The following is a 14,904-nucleotide window of genomic DNA, read 5'->3' on the forward strand; positions in this document are numbered from 1 at the left end:
ATTATCTTTATAATTTTAATTAGCAAAGAACAGTTTTACTAGGGCTGCACAATATTGGAAAAATGTGACGTAGCAATATTTTGTTTTATACATTGCGATATGAATACAGCTTTATTTGGAAAGAATTCTTCATTTTAGATTAATTTAAGGTGATTTTGTACAGGAGTTAATCTCAAATAATATAGAACAAATAACTTAACTCCAGGGACAGACGAGTCTTCGCTGATGTTCAGCGTTCTCCAGCCTCTGGTGCCTAGACTGCAGCTCTGTCCAAGACATTTGGCCATAGGAGAAATTGTCGGGCCCAATTGAGCCTGGTTTCTCTTGAGATTTTTTATCCTTAACTTTTTTTTTTTTTTTTACCAATTGGTGAAGTTTTTTCCTCGCCACTGGCTTGCATAGCTCTGAACTTGTAGAACTGCGCATTAATGGATTGCTCTTCAGTGTTTGGAGTATCAGCATTATATATTAAACCACACTGAACTGAACTGAACTTAAACTCTGAAAACTGAATTGACACTGTTATAATTCACTATAATCTTCAATGTCAAGCTGCTTTGACACAACCTACATAATAAAAGCGCTATAGAAATAAAGATGAATTGAATTGAATTGAACTTACAAGCATAGATAAATACAATATTGCAAAGATAAAGTGAATTACAGTTTTCCGGAGAGTATAACGGTGTGCTGGTACAGATATTAAGTAATCAACACTGCATAGTGTTCTTTGTATATTATGTATTCTTTATTAAAGTTAAAAACAATATAATTTCTAGTTACCGGATGTTCTAAACTCTGGAATGTTCACGCAGTCACAGGCCTTAATGGTGTAGTTCACTCAAAATATTAAATGTACTCACTATTTACTTACCCTTCACTCGTTTTAAATATTTATGAATTATTAAAATATCTTCTTTTTGTGTTCAACATAAAAAAGACACTTGAAGTTTTAAGTTTAATTTTTGGGTAAACTATCTATTTAAAAATACATGCAGATGATAAAATTTTATTCGATCAGCTGATTTTGATTGACTCGTTTTACAAGTCCAAGCACATCCATATCCAAGTGATGGATTCTTGGAAAATGTCTATGGATATTTCCATTCGCCAACTGTGAATCACCTGTGAACACTTGCCATAGAGCAACAACCATGCTAAAGGTTAGAGAGAAGAGCAGCTTAAACACAAGGAACATGTCTCTGGTTATCCTGAATTAGGTTTGCTAGTGTTTTGAGTGCTGATTGTTGAGTCAGGCCCTGGCATCATGTTTTGTTCGTGGCTCGGTGTGGCCCCGTAGGGTTTGGCTCCGGCAAGCACGGGAGGGGCTCGATACGTTCCAGCCTGTCAGAGAAATGAATGCACTCAAGTAGCTGTGAAACACATTAGCTTCTCAGCATAAACAAGACGTCTGCCTCATTAAGTTACAGCGTAATACAATACTCTTCCATATCAATTAGGCGTCCCTGCCACTTTGGCTCGTTGGAAATCGGCTTCTCGCTCGTTCACTCTCCATCATTAAGCCACGTTCTGTTTACACAAACTCCATCAGTTTCATTTATTAGAAAAGCCTCAGGACACACCTCGCATGCGATCGCTGTTTAACTGAGAAACATATATTACGCTAATGTGCCAGACTCCGGCGTGAGTGGTGAAAGACCCGACCGATCAACACTCAGTTGTGTGTATGCAGTGTGTTTGCGTGCATAAGTATGTGAACCCCGTCAAACAGGGCCATGGGAGTGCGTTCTCTCGTCCGAGCTGTCAAAGAGCGAGGCAGTTTGTCAGCAAACACACCCTGCAGGGTCTGCTCTGCGTCAAGCGTATCATTCTCCTTTAATCATTGCTGGGACCGCGGTGCTCTTCATTATTAACGTGGTCCCGCAGCCCCTGAATCCAAGTGAAGGAATGAGAAAAGAGAAGTGTTGTCCCAAGTGAGGTCGTGCTCATTTCTGCCCTCGTTTATTTCCACAGCAGCCACGGCCTTCACTAATGCTGATGTTTGATGTTGAGTTATGGGGTTCCGTGGGCTTCAGAGAGCAACTAATGAGAAGAGTGGCTTGAACTTGAAAATGGAGGTGCATGGGACGAGTTCAACAGGCCCACTCCTGGCTCTTAGGAGGGAGAAAGGAGATGTGGACCCTGTTTAAATTAGTGGGTTTGATATTGATGATGCCCTCACCAATCATAACATAACCCCTGTTGCTTTAATCATCAATGTAGTGGATATTCTCTGACATCAGTAAGATACACACAGCACCTGTGCACTCAGTAACAGATGCGGGCTTGTGAAAGCTGCTGAATGTTTTTTTTTGTATTCTGACATTAGTGTAAACACACACACATGTATGTTCACTCTCAGTATAGTAGCACATGAAACAGAATCTTCTGGGTATTCATTTTACTATTTTACTATCTTAGGTTTTCTTTATGTGGCGGCGCGATGGCTCAGTGGTTAGCATTGTTGCCTCACATCAAGAAGGTCGCTGGTTTGATCATGTTTTAATCATGTGATTGGCGTGATTGGTGATTGGCGCTTGGATTACCGGCTGCCGTATTTAAAACCCCAGACAACATGGCTGCAGCGGCTCCCCGCTCTCACTCGATTCCTCATTCTCTGTGGAGATGTTGTTGCTTATGTGATGAAAGCGAGTTATTGTTGCTAATGTCTCTTATATGGTGTTTTGTGAGATGCCGATGTGAAGTTGTAAATTCAAACTGGAGAAACTCGTTTTTCTGTCTCCCTGCCTGGCTTGAAGCATGGTAGGGAGATTTGGTGCCTTCTGTTTATTATTTTTATTTTGTCCTGTGTGGGTAGTAATGAGGCAAGTATTCTGTATTTTTTTCTTTTCTTATTTTTTTCTTTCTTTTTCTTTTCTTATTCAGTTTGCTCTAATTTTGCTAGTTTGGTTTATTGTCATTTATTTTGGCTTAACCCCTCCCGATGTTATTTTCCTCCTTATTTTCTGTAAATAAATCATATTTACTTGTCAAATCAAATCACTTTTATTGTCACATCATCAGCAGCACGTGTGCTATGATGAGTGAAAAGCTTAGGTGCTGGCTCCAGGCAGTGCAAAATACAACAATATACAACAGCATCCCCCCCACCCCCCCCCAAACACACACACACACACACCCCAAAAAAAAAAACAGGACAATGTAGAATTGGCAATATTAACAGTGATATGTACTATGAATAGGTGTACACATAGTTGTAGGCAGTATTGTTTTAAGTATGATTCTCAGTAGTTTGTGTTTTGGTTTATATTTTGGGGAGAGAGAGCACAGTGGCACCAGGGATTATGTTTTAATCCCTGTTATCTTGTTAAGTTTTGGTTAAATTTATTTTTGATTAAGGATTTTCAATTTATTCTTAATAAAAGTTTTAATTGTTCTAAGGGCAAAAGATGGAAAAATAAATGTTTTGGCCCTACAGCAAAGATGCACAAAGTAGGGCCTGCGAGCCAAAGTTGGCCCATGGTAACCTTTAATTATCAATAGAATTCATGTGTATTTTTTGTTTTTTGTTATGTGCTTTTGTTGCATTTTCCCCCTGAAGTGATGATAGCCATTGACTTGCATTTTATTAGATGGTGCAGGGTTTCTGTTACAATCTACTTTAATGTTGTACTAAAGACAAAAAGTCATCTACAACTTGAAAGGAATCTGTAAATGTACGTGTTTTGGTGAACCATCTTTCTCATTAATATTACTCGCTGCCTAATTTTGTAACCGGATAAACACCGGAAAAATAAATGCCCCCCACACACCCCCCACCCCACCTTCTTCAATCCATTTCTCAGCTGAATGAATAACTGTTTTGAAGTCATCTATAATTAAAGGAAAAGATTACAAAGACCCAAGCAGATGAATACATAAAGACCTCCTCTACTCCTAATCTATTAAAGGTGTTTGGGACTTTGTTTAATCCACACGGACTCGTTCTGATTCAACTGTATGATCATTTCACAAGCCTTTTGTGAAAACAACAGTTCATCATAACTCATAGCCAGCATTATCACAGATTTTCAACAGGAAGAGCCAATTCACACCCACAAAGTGCATAAAGGTGTTTTTATGAATAGCAGACATGATGTCTCTTTGAATACACTTTTACACTGACAATTTAAAGTACTACAGCCGGTGCCACACACGACGCCTTGCTCTCTTCGCTATTAAAGGTTTAAGGCTAATTGTCAGCCGGCGCTCTGTTTTCCCTGTTTGCCGACCTGGCTCTTTTGGAGCTTGGAGCCGGAATCCATTGTGTGAAAGAGAGCGTAAAAGGGTATTGATGGGATTACTCACACTCTCACTAAGCTAAAGAGCGAGAGTGAAAAGAGAGAGCGAGGGAGTAAATGATTTAAAAGGCAGTGTAATGTAATGAGGAAAGGGGGGGCTTGGAGGTGGAAGAAAAAAAAGACTTCCTTATGGCCATCTATCTGACTGCTAATCCTCAGAGCTTACATCTACATTAACACTCACACGTCGCCACTAAACACTTCTGGCAGCTTTTTTGGGTCCGTATCGCTGTAGCTGTGGTGTGCTGTCAGTCTGGCTTTTAGGAGCCGCTGATGCTACCTCTATGTGTGTGTGTGTGTGTGTTTCTGGATACCAGCGGCACTTTAAAGTGGTCTCTGATTGAGGGCCAATGAAAGCAGGGCACACACCGAGGAGCTGGAGGGCACGGAAATAAAGCCGGCTTGAGTGCCCGGTGTCGCTCTTATCTGGAGAGTTGGATGGCTTGATCTCTTCAAAGAGGACACTCACTCCAGCAAGGCCATAATCAGCTGATAATAAAGTTAGCTTGACTAACTACAGGACTCCACTGAACTCTGGCAGCACAACTTTCCATAACATGGACAACAATAATTGATTAAAACAATACTCTGAATAAGTAGCTACCCTGTAAACAGCAATTTCTGATTGATTTGATTAAGGTCATAATTGAACTAAACAGAAATCGGATTGAGACGTGGAGTTTGCTGATTTTAGTCACATTATTGAAGTGCAATACAGACATGTAAACACCTTAATCAAACTATTACTGTAGTGTAGGATTTTGCGCCAGGATATTCTATACAAACACAGCTGTTTGAAACTATTCTCTGCACCTATCGAGCCAGTAAAGGAGCACAGACACCTGCATCATGAAATGCGGAGGTTTTTTTCCCCATACACCGTGTGGTACAAATTCCATTAAAACTACACACTTCTAGCAGTTTATACTCTCATCCAATATCTCGTTTGTCACAGGGGCATGTATGAAATTAAAAATGAAACACCAATGGAAACATGGATTGCGTGGTGACGCAATGATGTTAATCAAATTATGTGCTATAACATGTAAGCAGGATCATGAAAGGAACATTCAAAAAGCAACTCATTTAAACACCGTAGTCATATTATTGTCTTATTCAGATTAGGACAAATAATTTGATTACCTATGTCCATGTTAATGTAGTCCATTAAAGCTTACACTAGAATATTATGTTTATACATTTGTTTTGTCTTCTTTTATTTTTTACTTTAGTCGATTGTTGTTTATTATAACACAGGCCTGTAGCCAGTCTGGTGAAAGGGGTGGTTCTTTTTTACTCCAAAAGTAGACTTTTTGCAGTTATTTGATTTGTTTTCTATTTAATTATGAGGTTTAAATACTGTGTTTTATTAACATTTTAAGCACTATTTTTGGCTGGATTACTTCGTTAGATGGTCACTTTTTTGATGTACCAAAAATTTTTTCTAAAAATGTTAAATAAAGAAACATGAAAAATAGGCTGCTTATTTTTAAAATACAAATACATCACATCATATATCACTAGGGGGTAGAAATAGGCATCTGTTAAAGATTTAAATTTGAAACAAAACTGTAGCCTATTGTCAGTAATTAGGCAAATAACAAACTAGCCAGCACATTCAACTTTACTCAGTCAAAATTTGCCCATTTGAATAATAAAAATAATAATATTGCTAATAATGTAGAGCTTCATGAATAATCTAGCCTCTCTTGTAAAAAAAGTACATTAGAAAATTTATGGATAACAACAATAGCCTAATACATTATGATGTATTAAAAGCATTATATTGGTCATTTTTTCCAAACACAAGACTAAAGTCTAAGATTTAGAATAAATGTTGCTTGTAAAATGTTTTCTCTATTTAACAACAATACTGTGAAAGTTGAAACTTGGCCTTAAAAACTTTTTCGATGGGTTATTTTGATCATTTATGATGGCCTAACCTACATTCCCCAATTCAATTTCACATATCAGTTTTAATAGTTAATTAAACTATGGTACAATATTTTACTAACCCTTTTATCTGGTTTATTTTTTCAGTACATCTTTTATGCTCATTTTGTTTTTATATCAGAATTTTAAGTGTAGTGCATAATAATGGCAGTCACTTCAGAAAAGTCAAGTTATTTATCATTATTTTTATGAGTGGGTGTTCAATGCACATATTCCAGTGTGTATAATAGATCATATGTGAACTTCCTGTTCCTGATCCACCTCTCTCTCCCCATCATTTCCTGTCCTCTGTCTCCCCTCTTTCAAATAAAAGTGGCGAAAGGCCAGAGAAAACTGACGGCTTTCTCAGCAGGGGTCGTTCCAGCAGATGCCTTCTTGAACAAAAGACAACCCGTGATTTACACACTGCCCGTTTTCCACCAGAAAGCTATTTGTTTTCAGACACAAGTGAGCAACACCACACAACTCTAACACATGTTCCTGAAGCATAATTGCTTGTCAACTCAATTTCACTTATGGCCCCTTAATAAAACCTAATTGAATTAGTCCCACCTTTGCTATTCTTTTTAGTGTTTACGCTTCTCCAGTGCCCCTTGTAGCCCAGAAACAGGATAATGTGTGTCCGCCACATTTGCCAATGTCTAGGAGACGACTGACCAACATGGGTTTTATGATGGTTTTTTTCTTTCCTGTCTGTTAAATGTTAACATCATCTCCTCATGCCTCAGTGCTTCAGACAGGATTTGCTAGCACAGAATTAAAAGCGTGAGGAGCACGCGAGGATCCACGTGTAGCCGCTCGGGCCTTTGGTCTTGGCGTTTTCTTATTGAATTGGTGAGGCTGAGCTGTGACGGGTGTGAATAATGGGGAATGTGGGCTGTGGCGGCTGTCAGCCAGTCTGATGAAGAGATCTTCCCTATTGGCGGAGGTGAACTTCTGACCCCACATCCTCCGTCTGTGTTGTTCTTTTTTGGGATGAGGTGAAATAACACTTGCAGAGGTGCATTCTCTGGCCTAGCTAAATTTGTTCAACGGTATGACGAACCTGACCATAAAAAATACTCATTTGCTCTAGTCAGATGATTTAGGATTACTCTTAACAGTTTGCCGACCAGTATTGGGTAAGTTACTACTGGAAATTTTTTATCTGATTACATTACTAATTACTTAATGTTAAAAGTAATCAGATTACTAATTACTTAGCTTTAAAGTTACTTTAAAACATAAAACAAACCTATGAAAATACTAAATAAACTGCTGCTTTTTCAGTAATTTAATATTCACTAAAAACATTGCAATGGGTTGATCACAACAGCTTGACATATTCAAAAGAGCTAAAGAGAGTTTGCCCAAAACTTGAAATTCTCTCATCATTTACTTGTTCCAAACCCGTTTGTCTTTCTTTCTTCTTTTTTTTCTTTTCTTTTTTTTGTTTTACTCAAATGTTGGACATGAAGAAACCTGTAACCACTGACATCTATACATAGTATGAAAAAGCACTGAAGTGTTATGTTTTAGTCAGAGGTGATTAGTCAATTCCTTATGAAGTATGAAGATGATCAGTCAGTTCGTGCACCTGGTAAATGAGAACGCGTGCAATATGCGCTCCCAATATGTGCGTGCACGCAAAAGACGTGATATGTAAACAGCCTTATGCTTCTCTTCACATTCAGAAGATACCTCTAATGTAATTAGATTACAGTAACGCGTTACTGTAGGACGCCTTACACCCAACTCTGTTGCTGACCAGTAACTCTAGGAATCTTATTTTTTTGGTTTAGTTTAATGATGTGCTGCGTTGTGCTGAAAGTAATGTGTTTTGTTTGGTTTTGTTTGGTTTGGCTTGTTTTGGTTTGGTTAGTTTTTTCTTATTTTGTGTTTTGTTTGGTTTGGTTTTTCTTCTCTTGTTTTCTGTTTGGTTAATTTTAGTTTTGTTTTGTTTTGTTTTTGTTTGGTGCTTTGCTACAGAAACTTTGCTGCTTTATATTAGTAATCTGTAATCTTGTTTTTTTTTTTTTTTTTTGATTGATTGCAACCAAAATTTTAGGACATCTTATATTTTACTTAGTACATCAAACTTTTATTTTAATTTATCAAAAGGGAAAAGTAAATAAATACACACTGAGTGTTAAATGTATGTATTGTACTTGTCCTTTTTTCATGTAAAGTTATAGGATTATAAAATTTTTTTATAATCATTACACATTCAAATAATCATTACACACTAAACTCAACTCAACTAAATTTTATTACTAGGGCACTTTCAACCACTCACAATGGGTTCCAAAGTGTTGTACATAAAAACACAAAATATATGCAAACAATCAAGGAGCCAAAAAACATAAACTTACATTACATAATAAAAAGCTAAAGAAAATAACTGTGTTTTTAGTGACCTCTGAAAAGACTCCAAAGTAGGAGATGTTCTTAAGGAGAGTGGAAGATCATTCTAAAGCTTGGGGCTGCTACTGGAAAAGCTCTATCACCTCAACATTTCAAGAATGTTGCAGAACTGTCAAATAGAGTCTGTTCTTAGAGCGAAGGGATTTTATGGGTTGATGTTTATTAATTAGCTCAGAAATATACTCAGGGGCCAAATGCCTGCTCATTCATTCATTCATTCATTCATTCATTCATTCATTTTGATTATTTGAATTTGAAACTAAAATTCAGTTTCTGCATTAACTCTTAACATGATGAAATGGCAAGACCCCATAAAAAACAAAAAAATGGTTAAATATGCAATAGTGTTTTCAATTATTATTATAATTTAATCAACATCCAGAACTGTGGATTGAATCGATGTGAGCTCTAGCGTCAGCAGGAAGTTTCTTTGATGCCAGCATTCCTGTTGACTCGGCTGATTTTAGAGCTTTGAGCAGTCAACTGCACACACGGGACAAACAGCGTTTTATGAAGTGGTATGAAGTTATCTGCTGTCTGTGAGTCTGGCCGGACTGGTGTTTTACAGCAGATAATGGCACCGGCCGCCCGCGCTCCTCTCTCGCCCGCACATTAGCGCCTGTCAGAGGCTTGCAGTGTGGCTGAGGGTTTGCAGAGAAGCCAGACAAGGCCAGATAGTCACTGGCCTACAGATCAAAGGCCCTGTTCAGATAAAGCGGCAGTTTTTCATGCATCAGGTATCTGTAATAGAAAGACGCCACCGCTGAAACGTAGCATCACAACAGACGGACGAACTGTGCTTTCTTTCACACCCCCCACCCGCCTTCATGCAATATCTCTTTTATTAGCCTAGGCGCTTATTGCTGGAGGAGAAAAAATGAGGCCAATGTTTTTGTTTGAAGTTGTATTGGCCCACAGTGCTGTTTTTCAAGGGTCAGTCATTTCCTCTTTTCTATCCCTGTCTGAGGAAGGCTTGAGCTGCGATGTGTGCCAGATGAAACACAGATAGCTGTTTATGACCTCTGAGTTACACCAGCACAGCCATAGACACTTTTCAGGTTCATTATGTATTATGACTTTGATGTGATTTGAGAATTACAAGGCTTTTTATGCTGTGGTTTTTGCAAGTTTAGCTAACTTAGCTTTTCAGTTCAAATAATCAAACATTCAATTCTTAAACAAGAACGGATAAAATGTGTACCTTCACATGGGCCAAGGGCTGGGCTCAGTCAATTATATATATATAATTGTAAGTATATATATATATATATATATATATATATATATATTGACCACATGTCAAGGACTATTTATTTTTATTACATTTTAAAGTATATATTCAGATATTTGCTCATTCATATGTGATCATATTTCTCACTTTATTTAGAACAAATGTTTGGTTACATGAAGAAATAAAAAACAAATATTATTACATTTTAAAACACTTAAAAAAAACCTCATGTTTACAAATAAATGTATAATAGTCAACATCTGCAGCACGGTGGCGCAGTGGGTAGCACAATCACCTCACAGCAAAAAGGAGCTGGTTCGAGGCCCGGCTGGGTCAGTTGGCATTTCTAAGTGGAGTTTGCATGTTCTCCCCGGGTTTGTGTGGGTTTCTTCCGGGTGCTCCGGTTTCTCCCACAAGTCCAAAAACATGTGGTAACGGTAAATTGGGTAAGCTAAATTGTCTGTAGTGTATGTGTGTTTCCCAGTGTTCGGTTGCAGCTGGAAGGGCATCTGCTGCTCCAGATTCCCCCACAGTACAAAGACATGCGGTACAGGTGAATTGGGTTGGCTAAATTGTCCGTAGTGTATGAGTGTGAATGAGTGTCAATGAGTGTTAATGGATGTTTCCCAGAGATGGGTTGCAGCTGGAAGGGCATTTGCTGCGTAAAACCTATGCTGGACAAGTTGGCCGCTGTGGCGACATTTGACATTTGAAGTGGATCAAAAAAGTTTATTTAAAATTGTCCATAGACAAGAATGGGTTGTCTGAACGTTTTGAAGAACTTTAATGAAAGGTTTATCTACTTCAAATGTTTAATATTGTATGTATGTATGTGTGTGTATATATATATATATATATATATATATATATATATATATATATATATATATATATATATATATATATATACACACTTATACATTTAATATATATATATATATATATATATATATATATATATATATATATATATATATATATATATATATATATATATATATATATATATATATATATATACACTTAAGCATTTTGTGATTTTGAGATTACAACTTTGTCACATTACATTTATTCATGTTTCTGACTGCATTCTCATAATGGTGTGTAATGTTGTGTTCATATAAATTATGAGAACGTATTAAAGCAAATTTAAAAAGTGAATTTTTTGATACCATGGAATCATTTAATTTTGTCCATAGGTTAAGTTGTCTTATACTGTTGTCTTGCACAGCCCTATTTCAGTGTGTTTGGATAAAAGCGGGAGCCAAATGCATAAATGTAAATGTAAGCAGGCATCATTCACTCTGACAAGAAACATCTAAAGGGTGAAAGTAATTGCAGTTTGATGAGCTTTAATTCTGTGTGAATCAGAATGGTGGATGAACTGTTGTTGCTCTCTCTCTGGTGTTTCTGGCAGGCATGTTTGACCGCAGCGTCACCCTGCTGGAGGTGTGTGGCAGCTGGCCTGAGAGTTTCGGACTGCGTCACATGCCCTCTGTGGAAGCCACTGAAGAGGGCCTGAAGGAGAGGCTGGCGGACGCCATGTCAGAGTCGCCCAGCAGAGACATTGTGGGATCTGGAACAGGTGAGCAGATGACTTCTCAATAATGGTGTTTTCAACGCGTTCAGTAATCTATTTGATTATACTCTGGAATTGTTTGTAATTAATATTTATACAGTAATGTTTTCTATGTTGGTAAGAGATTACATTAAAAAAATATTCTTTCATCATTTTTTTCATCATTGTCTTCTCTAATTCCAAGATTTATGTTTCATCAGATTTTTTATTTTTTTATTTAATATAAGTCATTGATAGTAATGGAAGCTTGTGGCAAAAAAGCCACCAAGTTTAATAAAACCAGAACATTTATGTAATCGCAACATTTCATTTAAATATGTGCATCAGTCATATACATTGCTGTTGAGCTTAAAGGCATAGTTTAAAATGAAAATTCACTCACCGTTTACTCTCCCTATGGGGTTCCAAATCTTTTTGAGTTATTCTTTTCCATTGAACACAATAAAAGATATTTTGAAAAATCTTGGAGACTAGGAAAAAATAATATATTAGTAATATGAAACTGTTTTGAGCTTTTTTTAAATATCTTCTCAGAATAAAGTAACTCAAATATGCTTAGAACAAGTGGAGGTTGAGTTGATAATAATAGATTTTTCATTTTTGGGTAAACTAAACTATACCTTTAAGGCTATAAAATACAGAGGTCAACCAAGGACTTTTAGATCTCTACCAAATACAGCAGAGTTTAATTATTCCCTTGATTAATCTGGGGTCGCCACTGCGGAATGAACCGCCAACTTATCCAGCATATGTTTTACGCAGTGGATGCCCTTCCAGCTGCAACCCATCTCTGGAAAACATCACACTCATACACTATGGACAATTTAGCCTAACCAATTCACCTTTACCGCATGTCTTTGTACTGTGGGGGAAACTGGAGCACCCAGAGGAACCCACGCGAACGTAGGGAGAACATGCAAACTCCAAACAGAAACGCCAACTGAGCCAGCCGAGACTCGAACCAGTGACCTTTTTGCTGTGAGTTGACAGAACTATCTACTGCGCCACCGCGTCGCCCTGCATTGCAAATTTACTAATCATGCAGCAAAAAGCCATTGTGATGCCATTAAGAGATGAATTTTGCCATTTACACAATTATTATATACAATAATTATAATGAAAGTTTTGTAACTTGCGATAGACCGACATGATTGGTGTGTCATGGCAGAATATAAAATGCTTTTAATATTTTTTGGGATTTATTCCATTAATCAACATTTATTATAATTCTAATAATATCAAGAGACCATCCGTTTTGTCATAACAGCCCTGCAGCCGTACACTGTAATGCTTTTTGTTTTGTAAATATAAATTTTTTAAGTAAAAGTAAAAAGTTAAAGAATACAATAAATTCAATATATTGCCCAATAATGGAAATGTTCATTTTTGTGAGATGCTCAAAAATTTTCTTAAAAAATTTTAGCTTTTCTTTATATTAAAGACTTGCCAACAGAACCTCAGCCAAGGTAGTGCTCCTCATTAGTAGCTCATTAACCTCAAAAGTAAACTAACTCCCTCAGAAATTATAGGTAAAAAATCCTGTTTTGTTTTTTTTCTTGCTAATACCGCAAGTGACTAGAGGAATCAGTTGTGAAAGCTCAATCCTGTTTGAACTAAGCAGAGATAAGAATATGTCCTGGCGTATTGCTCGTACAGATCTTGAAAAAGACACATTTTACAATAACAAATTAGGTCATTCGCATTGAGGGAGAAGCTGAGCGAAATGAGGGGGGAAATTGCCACTCTTGACAATCCAAATGTTTAACTCATTTAGGAAGCTGCTGCTCTGTGTTCCTCCCCCCTCGTCTGAACAAGACTTTCTTTGATATCTGGAGAAGATGGAGGTTGGATCCTGGACGCCGCTGCTTGGAGCAGCGAGGTCACAAGGCCCTAATGCATTTAGCATCGACTGGCCCTCTCTCGTAGCGCGTCTATTAGGCACTAATTTGATTTGTACCTATTCATTTGCAGTCCCTGCAGCAGCACCGAGTTGGCCCTCTCCATAATTGGTTCTGTCTCTATTTTTGCATCATTAGATTAAGCCCGACTCCCGGACACTTGTAGTCTGCGCTTGTCCGTCCATTTATACAGCCTAATGTAACACAAAATTCATTACTGATCACATTACTCTCAACTTTTGGCCCCACGGGCTGGCGGATGGACGTAACGTTAAGCATCTCCTGAAGCAGGAAACCCAGAGTACGAATGAAAAATGGATTGCAGCGAGAGGCTCTAAATAAGCAGCATGGTGGCGGGGGACAGGGTGCTGGAGCCTCTGATGAGCGCTAGCCATCCGTTATGTCAGTCTATGTCTTTTTCAACCAGACGTCGGGCTGCAGTTAAGAATCAGTGCCAGACTTTAAGAGATCAAGCCATTCCCATTTGGGTCTTTGTTGAAGGTACAGACTAATGTGGCAGTAAGTGCTGAGAGTAACAGCCGAATATTGGTAATTACCCTATAGTCATCTAAGTACCCTCTTCATTTGTTGTCATGGGTCATGCCTGGATTTTGTCTAGACAGTAACTGTTGTTCTGGAAGACTCATGTGTCTATATTTAGAATGCACTGAACTTAGGCTTAAAATTTGTCCTCTGCATTTGACCATTCGTAGTGAGAACACACTCAGAGCAGTATCCAGGAGCAATCAGGGGTTTGGTATCTTGCTCAAAAGTACCTTAGCCATGAGCATTTACGGTGCCAGTACTGAGAATCAAACCTGTAACCTCTGGGTTGCAAGTCCAACTCTCTAATCGTTAGGCCACAAATACAAACATTTGTTGATTTTGATTATAAGTCACCATGTGTACGATGGAACTCTTGAATTCCTTAATGTATAAGCACCATAACCATATTCATAGACTTTTCGGAGAATCATGTTTGCCATCTAGACACAACTTTACAGCTGGTCTGGGATTTCTTGGTTGTAAGGAAGCGTGGGAATGTGTCATTGAGTTGCTGGAGAGCCAGTGCATCTGTGTATGCAATACCTGAGCAGCTTTCTTTGTAGCTGTGGGACGCCCCATTTAATAAGCCAGGTTTGGTCCGGAGCCTCTTTTGAAGGGTCGAAAGCAGATGGTTTGACACTTAGCATCTCCTCACGCACAGGCACTTCTTCAGAAGAGGATTGTAGCATCAGGGGACATCTTTGACTCTTCTTCTTTTTCTTTATCAATCGCTAACTGCTTCTCCATGTTTCATTCCATCCATCCCCTTCCTCCAGTCCTCAGATTTCCTCATTCTTGCCTGGTTGACCATAAATGAAATTGAGAACTGGGAGCTTGTTCTTCTCATGCAGGTGATTGAGAGTGAACACAAGTCTCCTGATTTACCGTAACTGAAGTCTCCTAACCTAACCGAATGGAATGTAAGTGAAAACGTGTAATGCAGTCATCTTTAAATTAGATTTCTGCCAGCAGCATAATGTTGCAAATTGGATT

At 37.9% G+C, this 14,904-nt stretch overlaps 1 protein-coding gene across 3 annotated transcripts in view; it reads left to right on the forward strand.

Moving 5' to 3' along the window:
* Positions 1-14,904, forward strand: part of bcas3 (BCAS3 microtubule associated cell migration factor) — a 402,243-nt gene that overhangs the window by 363,741 nt on the left and 23,598 nt on the right. For all 3 annotated transcript variants that reach the window (XM_087282567.1, NM_200622.1, XM_087282563.1), the window contains 1 exon segment: positions 11,306-11,473. In XM_087282567.1, the coding sequence (XP_087138693.1) occupies positions 11,306-11,473 (168 nt within the window).

Source organism: Danio rerio, chromosome 15 (assembly GCF_052040795.2).
Source record: "Danio rerio strain M-AB ecotype USA chromosome 15, GRCz13ab, whole genome shotgun sequence".
In the NCBI taxonomy this organism is placed as follows: Eukaryota; Metazoa; Chordata; class Actinopteri; order Cypriniformes; family Danionidae; genus Danio; species Danio rerio.